The sequence below is a fragment of the Gorilla gorilla genome, chromosome 19 (assembly GCF_029281585.2).
Source record: "Gorilla gorilla gorilla isolate KB3781 chromosome 19, NHGRI_mGorGor1-v2.1_pri, whole genome shotgun sequence".
NCBI classification, from domain to species: Eukaryota; Metazoa; Chordata; class Mammalia; order Primates; family Hominidae; genus Gorilla; species Gorilla gorilla.
This window is the reverse complement of record NC_073243.2, coordinates 83,034,515-83,049,333: the sequence shown is the minus strand read 5'-3', so window position 1 is coordinate 83,049,333 and position 14,819 is coordinate 83,034,515. Positions and strand designations below refer to the sequence as shown.

At 36.6% G+C, this 14,819-nt stretch overlaps 1 protein-coding gene across 1 annotated transcript in view; it reads left to right on the top strand.

Moving 5' to 3' along the window:
* LOC129528132 (uncharacterized) overlaps nt 1–7,910 on the top strand; it is a 118,653-nt gene extending 110,743 nt beyond the window's left edge. The window contains exon 2 of the mRNA XM_055367918.2: nt 5,097–7,910. Within this exon, the coding sequence (XP_055223893.2) occupies nt 5,097–5,141 (45 nt within the window). The 3' untranslated portion in view covers nt 5,142–7,910. The remainder of the gene's footprint in view (nt 1–5,096) is intronic.
* The last annotated feature ends 6,909 nt before the right edge of the window (nt 7,911–14,819 follow it).

Genomic DNA, 14,819 nt, shown 5'->3' with positions numbered 1-14,819 from the left:
GAGGCAGAGGTTGCAGTGAGCTGGGATGGTGCCACCGCACTCCAGCCTGGGAGACAGAGTGAGTGAGACTGTTTCGAAAAAAGAAAAGAAAAATAAATATTTATTGAATCGCTATAACTTCCAAATTCTACCAGCTTTTCATATATATATGAATAATTATATATATATATATACACACACACACATACTCACAGACATATATGACCTCCATTTCTGACCTTTTATTGATTCTATTGTGTGTCAGTTTCTTCAGGTTCCTGAGATCTGCTCCTTTCTGTTAGCATGGACTTGGACATCTTCGCCATTCAAACTATTGGCAAAGACAAAAACATCTATTTAAATTTAACTTATTCCTTTTCTTTACTTTTACATTTCTTCAAATTAAGTTAATATAAAGTCATTTTTACCAACAGAACAGATAAAATGGTACATTCTTTTGTACCAGGATTGTCACTTTTAGTATTAAATATGGGATAGTCATCCAAATCACATTTTTCTATTTTCTTCTCCTTAGTAAGTATAGAATGGAAGTCCCTTTTAATCAAGGAATTAGAACAGATACGTATGTGTGTATTATATATACACATATATACACATATATATAAAATACACACATATTTATATGTATATATGTATATATACACACATATATGATATATATGATAACATTTCTTACTTTACTTTTATAGGGAGTATACTAGATTATGCAGTAAAAAATAACTACCTTTGTTAGGTTGAATGTTGTCAGTTTACCTAAATTAAATAACTTTTTGTTCATTCCAGTACACAAATTATCAACAAGTAGATATATCATTTATAACCAATTTAGAATTTTAAAATATCATGGCATTATTATTATTTTTAAACAATACTGAATAATCCATTTTCAGGGGAAAAATGCTCCTTTATAAGATTGATCATAAGACCTAGCCTTGCGAAGCTATATTGAATATCAAATATAAAGAAATAGTAGCATTCAGGCAAAGAAAATAAAATTTTCCTCAAAGTCTTTTTTTAGTAGTTTTAGGTGTCAGAAAAGCAGAAAAAAAAATTTCCTAAATCAAATAAACAACTACTAGAACCGAGTAAATTTAAACTTTACATAATACAAAGTTAATGTACAAAATTTAATTGAATTTTTATATCCTGGAAATAAATCAAATATGTAAACATCTGATAAGGGGATTTATAATGACAGTAGTTTTGAGATTCAATAAACATTGCCCCACAATATTATACCTGAGACAAAAGGTCAGTAGAGCCAATAGCCAAGATCTTACACCAAATTATATTAAACTGCATTTGCAACATACACCTATTATAGGTTATATATTTCTCTGTAACTAGAAAACCAAAATGTGTGTATGCTCAGGCTAAGTATAACATTGTTTTCTAAAGAACAGAGCTAGCTTTGCCCAGTCATAAATTCACTTCCTTCCCAGAGCATCAAAATATTAAAATAAGCAAGAATTATCAACTTGGCCTTAAAGATCTCTATTAGAATGTTTCTGAAATCAAAATCCTAGAAAATCCAGCCACCAAATTATAGTAAGCTTCACAAAGTTTGGTATTATGGACACCCACACAAAATTGTGTCCTATTTTTCTTGCCCAATCCCCGCTAAGTTTGCTGGCCAGTGTCCCAGAATATCTTCTGTGCATATCTCAGATGCTGGTACAATTCTGGCTTCAGGTTGTAGCTATGGATGACCATAAGTTCCAAAAACCAAGAATAATAGCAGCTTGGAGATGAGTTTTAGCATCCAGACTCGGATGTCTCTTGGAGTATATGTCATTTAGGATGCTTTATATCATGTAACAAGAAATAAAAAATGACAAGAAGTGTTTTAAAATAAGGTAAATTTATTATTTCAATTAACAGGAAGATTTAAGAAGGGAGCAATTTTATGGCTACTTAACTAAAACTTCATAAAGATCATCAAGAAATCATCAACATCCTCAAGGAAGGGTGATATGGTTTGGCAGTGTCCCCACCCAAATCTTATCTTGAATTGTAATCCCCGTAATCTCCAAGTGTCTAGGGAGAGACCTGGTGGGAGGTGATTGGACCATGGAGCCATTTTCCCCTATCCTGTTCTTCTGATAGTGAGTGAGTTCTCATGAAATCTGATGGTTTTATAAGGGGCTCTTCACCCTTCACTCTTCACTCCTCTCTCCTGCCACCATGTTAAAAAGGTCCTTGCTTTCCCATTGCCTTCCTCCATGATTAAAGTTTTCTGAGGCCTCCCCAGTTATGCAGAACTGTGAGTCAATTAAACCTCTTTCCTTTATAAATTACCCATCTCAGGTAGTATTTTTATAGCAGTGTGAGAATGGGCTACTACAGATAGATTATATCAATTATTCTCCTCTGCCATTCTTCACATGTTGGCTCTTGTTTAAGTTTGGCCTCTTATGTTTACAAAATGAAAAAAGCAATTTTAATAATTCATTCTTCATATGGGAAAATCTAAAGCCATAGGAGAAGAGAACATATTCTTTCCACATGTCTTTTTTTTAGAGAAAAGAAAACTTTTTTAAGTCTCTCACACCCCAGCAGATTATTTCAACTATTAACAATACCTGTCAAAAATCTACAGAGATACGCAAAATGCCTGTGGGTTATCAATAAATTGAGAGCATAAGGAATATATGTATAATATGCTTTTAAATTAGGAAAATAGTAATTTTTCATCCATTGAGATATTTTTAAATACCAAAAGATTGAATGTACTCAAAACAATATTTTAGGCCTTTTGTTATATTGACAAGAGCAAAGAAATTCATTCTTTGCAGTTGACATTTCTAACTCCTGTTATGAATTCTTGTTTTATAATGGTATTTTAAAAGGATGTCAGTTTTAAGTTATCCTTTGTTGATTTAATTCAAACTGCTAGGCACTTCAATTTTGTATTTATTTTTCTCTACTTTTTGTATAACACTTTATGGTGCTATAGATATTATGTTTGGTGTACCCAAAATGAAAAAAAAAAGTTGGTGAATCACTTAGTATAGATATTCCATCTTTCAAAGTTAGACTGCATATTAAAGCTTTTTAAATGAACTTATGTAATGCTGAATTGCTCATTCAAATGTAGTATTCAATTTTATGAATCATATATGTTTGGCTAACATCTGGAAAACTGCTCCAGCCTAGCAGCCCTCAGTGTGAAATTTAAGTGGTTGGTACTGTCTACCAATTCACAAGCTTCTTCTCTTAATATTTAAGTACTTCTAAAACTACAGATTTTTAACTGTATTATTTAAGAAGAATCAAGAATCTTGCTTAATATTAAGATTTAATATTAAGATTATCTCAAGCAATAATAGACGATAATAGCAAATATTATAAGATATTACATGCTTACAAGGTAACCTATGTTGTTTTAAATGCTGTGGGTGTCATCTCAAATCATCTTCCCCAAATGTAAGTGCAATGGGTTTATATTTTTATGTTACATTTTGATTTTATTTTATAAATTTTACTTATATAGATGGTATTACAGATTTCCCCAGAGTCATATAAGGTGTTTCTGCTCACTGGAAGGCTTCCCCTTCATCAGTGTCCTTCAGGGATATCCCAGAAAGAGGCTGTAGTGCTTCAGCTGTACACTTTCAGGAGTGCCAGCATGTCACATAGGACCAAGTGTAAACCAGGCTCAAGTCTCCTCTTCCTTTGTCAACTGGTCATAGGAAATTCCTAATGAAGCAATAGGTATGGGCTAGAAGAGAAAACAATGCAAGAGAGGTAGGGGACATGGGTGAATTTTCTACTTGTACATGCATCCTACTTCTTCCTTCAGGGCCAGCTTGGGCCCTACCTCATGTATATCACTTTGATTTGATAATGCTGTGTTGCTGTGCATGCTCATATTTATGGCTTGACTCACCAGACCACACCCTATTCATGATGAGCGACTCATGCTTCCATCTCCACTGAGGCCCAGCAGCAAGCCAGAAACTGTTTCTTAAATGGAGAGCAGTTTTCTGCATAAGAAGACAAGACTTTTCCCCCAAATTCTAAGGTCCTTCATGGTGATTCAATTATTGTGGACTACCAGAAGCTCTAAACAGTATTAGTGTCTTCCACTAACATTTCAAGTATTACTGGATCTGCTGGATCTTACAACCTAAGTTTTAAAGCATTTTTAATGACAGCCTGAGCCTTTTGCAGAGCCGTCTCTTTGTCTAAGCCTCACTCAAAGTTTGCTTTTAGGGGTTATGCAATAAATGGAGCAGAGTAAAACATTCAAATGAGGAATATATTGTCTCTAGAGTTCAAAGGGAATTACTAGGCATTTTTTCCCTCGCGTGTGTGTGTGTGTGTGTGAGAGAGAGAGTGTATGTGTGTGTGTGTATGTGTGTTAGGAGGGACCAGAGGCAACAACCTATCATTTGCATTAAAAGGAATATCGCAACATTGTCCCCACTACTGAACCCCAACAAATTTTGGTGAGGTAAAATTCCCCTCAATTTTTTTCTCACCTTCTGACATACAAGCTTCATACAAATATGTCTAGAGGTAGTTTCTATTTTCTGCTTACCAAGTCCAATCAGTATAATACCATCAATGAAAAGGATCCATATTAAGTCTTCTGGAAGGGAAAAATGATCAAGGTCTCTGCAGACTAAATTATTACAAAGGGCTGTAGAGTTTATATCCCCTTGGGGGATTGGTCTTGCCACCTTAAAAAACAAACAAACAAGCAACAACCAACAACAACAACCAAAAAAAAAAAAAAAAAAAGTATAGTGTCTTGTGGTATTTACCAAGAGATAGAAAGAAAAGAAAAGCATTTGCAAGATGAATAGTTGTATGTCAGTAACTGGGGACATGTTGTCCAAACAACAAATTCTACATCTGGAACAGAAGCTGCACTTAGAGTTACCTGAGTAAATTCACAATAATTCACTGTCATTCTCCAGGATCAATTTCTTTTCTGCACAGGCCAAATAGGCAAGTTAAATAGGTAAGTTGAAAATATTGTGGGAATAACCACCTCTGCATCTTTCAAGTCCTTAATGCACTAGTTTCTATAATCCATTCAGAATGTGGTGTTGCTTTTCACTTACTGCTTTTTTTTTTTTTTTTTTTAGGCAGAGATAATTCTGGGAGTTCCCACACAACATTTCCCACCATAGTAGCCCTCCGTACAAGTCCGGGAATGAAAGTGGTGCTTCTGCCAGTTGCTGAGTATGTTTATTTCAATTATGCATTCTGACACTGGGAAAATAATCATGTGATGGGTTTGGGGACCTAATCTAAAACTCCATTAATCACCTGACTTTCATAAGCCTTTATTCTGAATACTGAACCATAGTAATGTCTCCAGGAATTAGTTATCAGTTGAGAACTAGTGTTCAGTAATCAATGAAAAGTCTGATCATTTCCCTTTCCCCAACGCACAGTCACCCCACTCAAAGGCTGTGAGTTAATTTGGAGAGGCTGGGAGAGATTAACACTCTAAATTTGTTTTGAGGACTCAAACCAGTGTTTTGTTCACTAGACCTAGAATTCGGATTATGCAAACTAGTGAAGAATTCATTATAGTATCTGTCTATTTTCTAGGAACAGTAACATCAAACAACCATTGCTACAGGTCTCTTTATGGGTCAAACGATCCTGATTACTCTTTTGGTTCTGATGTCCATCATGGTAACAGCACCCACTACATCTTTGGTGATTAAGTGCCACCATTTGATGCTAACACCCTGCGATTCTATTATTCCCATTATAGCTGGGGATTTTAGCTCAGTGGGAACCCAGCAATTCTCACTGTAACTTCCCACTTACAAAGGAGATTAGAAACAGAATACTTCAAAAAACTTGGGAGCTTCTCTCATGAATTTAATACTGACTGCCTTGGTGAAAAGTATGTCCTGGGGACTCCTCCAAAGAGAAGCAAGTCTTAATTGATATATCCGTTGTAACATTTCATTTCCCTAAGCCTTTGGTTACATTCTTTTACAGAATACAAAGGCAATTTTAATTTTTTAACTTAGAGTTGACCATTTTCTTTGTGTTGCTAGAAAGGGATACCTGTGGCTGAGGCTGGGTAATTTATAAAGAAAATAGACTTATTTGGCACAAAGTTCTGTGGGCTGTACAAGAAGCGTAGTGTCAGCATCTGCTTTGGGTGAGGGTTTCTAGAAGCTTCCCCTCCTGGTGGAAGGTGAAGGAGTGGCGGCATCACAGGACCCTATGGTGATAAAAGAAGGAAAAGAGAGAGGAGGGAGGTGGCAAGCTATATTCAACAACCAGCTCTCGTGGGGGTGGGGACACTTGCATGAGTGAATAGAGCAAGAATTCACTCATTACCTTGAGGATGGCACCAAGCCATTCATGAAGAATTCGCTTCCATGACTTAAATTCCTCACTTTAGGTCCCACCTCCAACATTGGGGATCAAATTTTAACATCAGATATGGAAGGGATTAAATATCCAAACAATATCACTCACCTTGTGCCCATGTAACAGACAACAACCCAAATGGTTAGAGCGCTTCTAATTCTTCAACTTACAAAATTTATTAATATGGGGTCCATTATTGGGAACCCATATTAATAAATTTAGGTTGAATCTACTTTAAATTCGGTCCACTTTAATCCCCCATTCTTAAAATCTATTTCTAGATATATTCTCCAGATTCTGTTTGTATAATTTGGCAAAATGATGTAATCCTGTCAGTGTGTAGTCTACTTTGTTCTCTGGAGATTGCCTAGACTTGAGTGTAGTTATAGGTCTCCAAGCAAAGAGGTATGATGGAGTGTGATATGGTTTGCCTCTGTGTCCACATCCAAATCTCATATTGAATTGGAATCCCCATGTGTCTAGGGAGGGAACTGGTGGGAGGTGACTGGATCATGGGGGTGGATTCCCCTCCCCTGCACCATCTTCTTATAGTGAGTGAATTCTCATGAGATCTGATGGTTTCTAAGTGTGACACTTTCCCCTTTGCTCTCTCTGTCCTGTCGCCATGTAAAACGTGGCTTGCTTTTCCTTCGTCTTCCACCATGATTGTAAATTTCCTGAGGCCTCCCTAGCCATGCAGAACTGTGAGTCAATTAAACCTCTTTTCTTTATAACTCACCCAGTCTCAGGTAGTTCTTTATAGCAGTTTGAAAACAGACCAATACAGGGTGGGTGCTGAGGAGAATCAGCAGTGCCTTCTAAGGCAACTACCTCAGAAAAGGCCATTAGAGATTTATCAGGCAATCAAGGACTAACTTCCCCTGGCAAGGGTGGAGGGGTTGCATCTGTAGGCAAAAAAGACTTATCAGAATATGAAGCTGCAATAACCCAGGCTCATTAGGACCTGCCCCTATGTTTCAATTCCAATTTGTGATATCCTATCCTTCTCAATCAATACACTTGCTTTAACAGAAGACACCCTGCCATGTTGAAAATAGAAATTATATTGTGATTCAGCCGCTAGAGAATTAGATTCTAGGTTTAGTTTTCAGAAATCTTAGCCCTCTGGTTATAGGATATGAGTTTCTGTCAGGGCCGAAATAGCTTCTGTGTCATATATGTGGGGGTTGAGCTAGGAATTTTAGTCCCTCAGCTCCTTGTTTTCTTTTTCAACTTTGTCCAGCTCAATTAGGAACAACCAGTCAGGCTGGATGTGATGACTCATGCCTGTAATCCTAACATTTTGGGAGGCTGAGGCAGGCAGATCACTTAAGCCCAGGAGGTCAAGACCAAGACCAGCCTGGGCAACATGGTAAAACTCTGTCTCAACAAAAATATAAACAATTATCCAGTCATGGCGTTGCATGCCTATAGTCCCAGCCACCTAGGTGGCTGAGGTCAGAGGATCGCTTGAGCCTGGGAGGTGGAGGCTGCAGTGAGTTGTGATTGCACCACTGCACTCCACCCTTCCAGCCTGGGTGACAGAGTGAGACGTTGTCAAAAAAAAAAAAAAAAAAAAAAAAAAAAAGCAGTCTACTATACTCACTAGTTTCACTAGTTTGACAAAAATTTTCTTAAGACACCAAATGTGGGGCCACCCATCACCTCATAAGTATTTGGCTAAGTGTAGCCAATGGATACTTTTAAGAATATTTTGGGTATTGCTGTTGCCACAAAACACCATACAAACTTTCTCTTTCCCATTAAAATCAGGATCATTAGTGCCTTCAAATCTAATCAGAAAAACCAGTTCTCACACAGAGCCAATTCAAACCTCATCCTTAACATTTTCTTCATTTAGAACAACCCTTGTCCGGGTGCAGTGGCTCACGCCTGTAATCCCAGCACTTTGGGAGGCTGAGGTGGGCAGATCACGAGGTCAGGAGATCGAGACCATCCTGGCCCACATGGTGAAATCCTGTCTCTACTAAAAACACAGAAAAAAAAAAAAAGAAAAATTAGCCCGGCGTGGTGGTGGGCGCCTGTTATCCCAGCTGTTCTGGAGGCTGAGGCAGGATAATCACTTGAACCCAGAAGGCAGAGGTTGCAGTGAGCAGAGACTGCACCACTGCACTCCAGCCTGGCAACAGAGGGAGACTCCGTCTCAAAAAACAAACAAACAAACAACACTCACACACACACACACACACACACACAAAAAAAAAAAACTACTCTCAGTACCAAAGTCTGTGTCTGTCAAGTTTCTCTAGGTCTATCAAGAGAAGTATACTAAGGTATTTATTGCAAGAAATGATTACATAATTGTGGGAGCTGGGTAGGTGAGTCTAAAATCAATAGACAGGCCATGAGGAAGAGCTTGCTTGATCTTCTGGAAATAGGTCGAAGCTGTTGCCCATAGGCAGAATTTCCTCTTCACTAGGGAAGTCCTAACTCTCCTTTTAAGACCTTTTCGCTGACTGAATCAGGTTCATCCAGATTATCTAGGATACTATTTCTTAAATAAATGGATTATGATTATCTGATTATGGAATGTAATCACATGTACAAAGTATACCTTCAAAGCAACACCTAAATTAGTATTAGATTGAATAACTGAGAATTTTAGCCTAGACAAGTTGATGCATCAAAATGACTATTACATTAACCAAGAGGAATTGCATGTAATTTGTATTCAGAGGTAATTTTCTTCAGAAAATAAATAACATATATTCTCTGCTGAGAAGTTCAGGTTGTATCCTGTGAAAGATGAAGAGATGATAAAAAATTTTAGGCAAGAAAATTGCCAAGATTTGAGCTCATTTTGTAATGATAACTCTGAGCCCTTTGTAGTTAATGCCAAGAGGCTTCTCTAATAAAAAGCCTAAAATATAAATGTTAGAACCATCAGAATAGAAGTTGTAGGAGGTGTAAACCATGGGAATGGGTAATAATCACTCATGAAACACATTTTAATTAAGATTATATTTAAAATCACTTCTTGAGTTCTTAGAATATGTTTAAAACTATGCTAGGATTTAAAAATGCTAACTTGATAAAAATCCTGTTCTTGACTATAGAAGCTGACAGTGCAGTGGCACTAAACTTGGAAAGAGGAAACTGCGAATACAAAAAACTGAATATAAAGTGATTGAGATATGCATGGAGTAATGTAAGTGCAGCAAAGGGATGTTGGTGTGCAGGGGACAAGGCAAGTTCCAGAAGCAAGACTAATACATTGAATAAGATAAGAGGGCCTGGGGCAGGAACGCTCTTTTTAACAAAATAGACAAAGTCAAAGAAATTGAAATTCAATATTTAGCTTGAATGCCAGGGGAACTGAGAAAAACCTAGTAGGGAATAATGTTACAGAAACTAAGAAAGGCCATTTTGAAGAATAAATTAATGGACCACAGATTTAATAGTGCAGCGAGGTCAAGTGAGACAAGAACTGAAAGGAATTTATTATATTTTAAAAATAAGAGGAAATGGCCAGGCATGGTGGCTCACGCCTGTAATCCTAGCACTTTGGGAGGCTGAGGGCGGATCACAAGGTTAGGAGTTCGAAACCAGCCTGGCCAATATGGTGAAATTTCATCTCTACTAAAAATACAAAAATTAGCTGGGTGTAGTGTGCGTGCCTGTAATCCCAGCTACTCAGGAGGGCGAAGCAGGAGAATTGCTGGAACCCAGGAGGCAGAGGTTGCCGTGAGCTGAGATTGCACTACTGCACTCCAGCCTGGGCAACAGAGTGAGACTCCATCTCAAAAAATGAGTGAATAAATAAATAAATAAATAAATAAATAAATAAATAAATAAATGGTAATTTGTTAACTGGGAAAACAGTTTTATTAGAAACGTAGAGGGTAGAAGTTCTACTACAGTAGGTTGAGGAGTTAATGGAAGATCAGAAAAATGACTAATATTTGCAGACTCTAGTAACTTGGCTTTAAAACAAATTTATATTAGATGGTTAGAGGAGAATGGAGACATGGGTTGTTTTTGTTTTGTTTATGGATGGTAATAGAGCACATTTTAGGCTGGGGAAAATTAATCTAGTGGTTTGGCAGACATTAACAGAGCAATAAATGATCTGTTTTCCAGAACATAAGAGCCAAAAGGAAAAAGATTTTCTATTTGTTTGGTTTGCTGTTGTGTCACATGCATAGTAGTTATTCAAACATATTTGCAGAATGGATTAAACAAATCCTTAAAAATAAGAGGTCTTCTAAGCTCAAAAGTGACTAATGGGGGAGAATTTTCATAATCATATAAGAAGAGCATGATCATCCATGTAAGAGAATGGACAAAAATAATATTTGTAGTATTTATCCATTTGCTATATTCTGACTTACTTCTAATTTAATTTGACCCTATAACATAATTTTATTTAAATATTATTTTCCCACAATCACAAAACCTAAAACAGGTTCAGAGAATTTAACAAACTGGAGAATCCAGAAATTTTAATCAAGGTTGCTCTGATTTTATAATCTTTGTGCTAGATGATACATATAATCTGTCTGGTATGCTCTCTAATATTTTTTCTTTATTCTTTTAGGTGAAAAAACATACAAAATATATAACTGTTGTTATCAAAGTAAAATCAAATCATAATTGTGTCCACATCTTCTCTGGTTTTAAAGATATAACATATAATTACTCAGGTGTATATATATTAAATAATATTGAGTATCATGCTTCAGATGTTGCTTCATCTGTCACCTCCTCAAAGGAGCTTTCTCTGATTTTCACACTAGAGTAGGTAATTCTCTTACATGTTCCATAGCACAATTTTGTGAAAGAATTGTCTTAGATGAGAAACTAAGCTTCTCTGCCCTTGTGTCTTAAATCCAGTTTCCTTGAAAATTAAGCCAAGGCAAGGCTTAAGTGTAACTGATTTCTTCAATAGGGCATTTGCAGAACATAGACAATGAGGGAGGCAGAGACTGAGGTGGGGAGAGATGGAAGTCAAATGCACTTGCTAGGGCTTCATTGTAATTTGTGGAGAGTTTTAGCTAGTTGCTGCACAAGAGTGCTCTGTCTACCATGTAGATGTCTTCCAAGAGGCTATACAAAAATACTGTGTCTCCAAATTGTCCTCTGTAGGAAACACAGAGAAAAAAAATCTGGTGTTTTCCTTCCTGATCGTGTTGGTAGAGTTTCTCCAGGAGTTCAACACCACCCCAACCATGCCAAAACATACCAGAGAGCATTACCTCGTCACTTTTGCAGCTTGTGGAGAAGCCAGATTTCATGTACTAAGTGTGCAGGTATTTTAAGTGTTTTAACCAAAGTCCACACTCAGTTCTTTATGGCCTCGGATGATGTAATTAAGTGTACTTGCACAGTGACCTTCATTGCTTTTTCAGTGAAGAGACAGACAGAGAGAGAGAGAACGCAGGAGATAAATGAGGTCCAGTGAAACCAAGGAAAGGAAGAACATATGCAGAAGGCAATTTGCATCACTTGTTTCATAGGCACCTCTACTGTGTATTTCTCTGGGCGAGGAAATAGGAGGGAGGGGGCGGATGAACAGACATATTCTTTTTGCTGCAAAAGGAAGTATGCTACCAGCTTCCAGAAAACAGAAGCAATTAGCAGATACAAATATGGGAGGTATTATTTATAAATTTAGTGATAACTTGTTTCATGCTTGCTCATTAAAAAATAAGAAATGGATATGAGGGGATGTAAAGATTATAAAAAAAAAACCTTATTCTAAAATAATTTTCCTTCACAGAAACATTATTCTAAATTATTAGAAGACTAGAGGGAGAGAACAAATCAAAATTTTCTCTTTTGATGATGATCTGAGTTCTAACCTATCTTCTTCAACGTTCTGTGGACAAAAACCTTAGAAAGCAGTGCAGCTGAGTCATAATTCATGAGTGAATATTAGTTATGTATTTGCCCTCAAGCATATTTACCTCGAAGGTGAGAATCCTGAGACTATAAGAACATTTTGTCCTGTTAATGGAATGAAAGAATCAGCATAATAAAATATGAATATCATATCTTTACTTTTAATTGCACTAAATAAGGCTTTCTAAAGTTTCTGCTCTTGTTCTATATAAATAAACCTTAAAACAATGCATTTTCATGCTTCTAGCCAACTTAAGAATTACCTGCACAAGATGGCTCTCCACACTTTTCTCATGTAGCAGACTCTGTGCTTTCTGATTTGAGGGAAGAGTTATGGGAAACAGAGACATGACAGCTGTCAGGTCCTTTGTCCAAATTTAATCAGGAATCAGCCAGAGAGGAACGTCCTAATCCATCAACACCTGCTTGGGATAAGCAGTAAACCCACCAGAGACAGAGCCAAATATAGTGATTTAATTAATTGAAAGGTGTTGGCAATTCATCAACATGCGGTGCTTCTGAGCAATTTCCAGTACCAACTAATGTAGAGCAGAATTTGTGCATGAGTATCTTAAAGATTTTTAATTTGTTATAATTTTTTAAATATCAGTTAATTTGAAAATATTTCAGAATACCAAGAAAAGATACAAAAGAACATCATCTTGACTTTTTTTGTTTTAAATTGATATTTGCTATTTTTTAATAAACTTTTAGATGGTAAAATTGTATAAACATTCACAATCTGATGCAGAGTTATACTTCTATATGAGTGACATTTTTACACAGCTAACATGGTGCTGATTCAACTGATGTGTGGGGGTCCTAAGACAAGGCTATATTTATCACTCTTGTTCTGAAATGCATATGTAATAGCCTAAAGACAATTATTTCACAATTAAATTACAAATCAAAGTCATCATTTAGTCTTCCTTATTTTTTTCTTGTATACTAATTTGGCCTGAGTCATGTTAGATCAATCCACAATATTTCTCTCCTCTCTTCCCTTGTTTCTGTACCCAGCAGCTATTCAAATCATTATTTAATGATTTCTTTCTCATACAAACCAACTTATTAATCTCCCTCCTTTTCCCTGACCCTTGATTATTCTACACTCAGTCTAGCCAGTCTAGATTTTGTTAATTGGTTACTTTTTTCCAAATATGTCTCCCCTAGTTTCAATAGATTAAAAATATGTACCTTAATTCCACATTTTTTTTTTTTTTTTGAGACGGAGTTTTGCTCTTGTTGCCCAGGCTAGAGTGCAATGACCCAATTTCGGCTAACCACAACCTCCACCTCCCAGATTCAAGCAATTCTCCTGCCTCAGCCTCCCGAGTAGCTGGGATTACAGGCATGTGCCACCACCCCCAGATAATTTTGCATTTTTAGTAGAGACTGGGTTTCTCCATGTTGTTCAGGCTGGTCTCGAACTCCTGACCTCAGGTGATTTGCCTGCCTTGGCCTCCCAAAGTGCTGGGATTACAGGTGTGAGCCACTGCACCCAGCCTCCAATTCCATATCTTTTTAAAGGCTATTCATATTTAAAAATTAATTTAAAATACTTTCTTCTCCAAAAATGCTTTCTTAATCCAACCAAACAGAATTGGCTGTCTTTGTTTTTTTTTTTTTTTGAATTCCACATGGCAATATGATCTTCCCTTGTGGTTTGTAGTTACAATTTTTGTTTGTTTCATAGATTTGCGTTTTCTATTGAAGGGGTGTGTGGGGATTTTAAATATGTGTGCTTAATTGCATGACTTTCCATTACAAAGTCCTTTAAGACAAAGATCGTTTTGCTCTTTTAGCCTTTTGTTCTTTTTTTTTTCTTTTTTGCTACTCAGCTTTAATTTTCTACAACCTAGCACTATCCATTGAACTATTTTATTAAATTATAAAACTCTTTGGGGCATATGCTTGCAAATTCAATTTAGTTAAATTAACACAGTCTTTAAAATCTCTAAATATTGATCTCCAGGTTTGAAAACTTTCTCTAAATAATATTTATGCCAGAATTTTGGGCAGCCAAATCATAGTCATGATATCTTCAAATATCCTAACCTTATCAGCAAAATCTTTTGTTCTTCCAAATTTAGCTACGTATTTAAAAACTACATAATGTCTTTTTTTTTTTCCTTTTTCTGTGTAAGTTTACATAATGTCTTTTTTTCCTTTTTCTACGTAGATTTTTACCTATTTAAAAGCTCTGATTTTGGCTAGGTGCGGTGGCTCACGCTTGTTATCCCAGCACTTTGGGAGGCTGAGGCGGGCAGATCATGAGGTCAGGAGTTTGAGGTCAGCCTGACCAACATGGTGAAACCCTGTGTCTACTAAAAATACAAAAATTAGCTGGGCTTGGTGGCACATGCCTGTTATCACAGCTACTCAGGAGGCTAAGGCAGGACAATCTCATGAACCTGGGAATTGGAGGTTGCAGTGAGCCGAGATCAAACCACTGCACTCCAGCCTGGGTGACACAGTGAGACTCCCTCTAAAAATAAAAATAAAAATAATAAAAAAAGCTCTGATTTACCCCCAACCCAATCAGAAGTCCTCACACACATCAATAAAAAGAAATGACTAGAGTGAACATTTTATGTATATCCAGT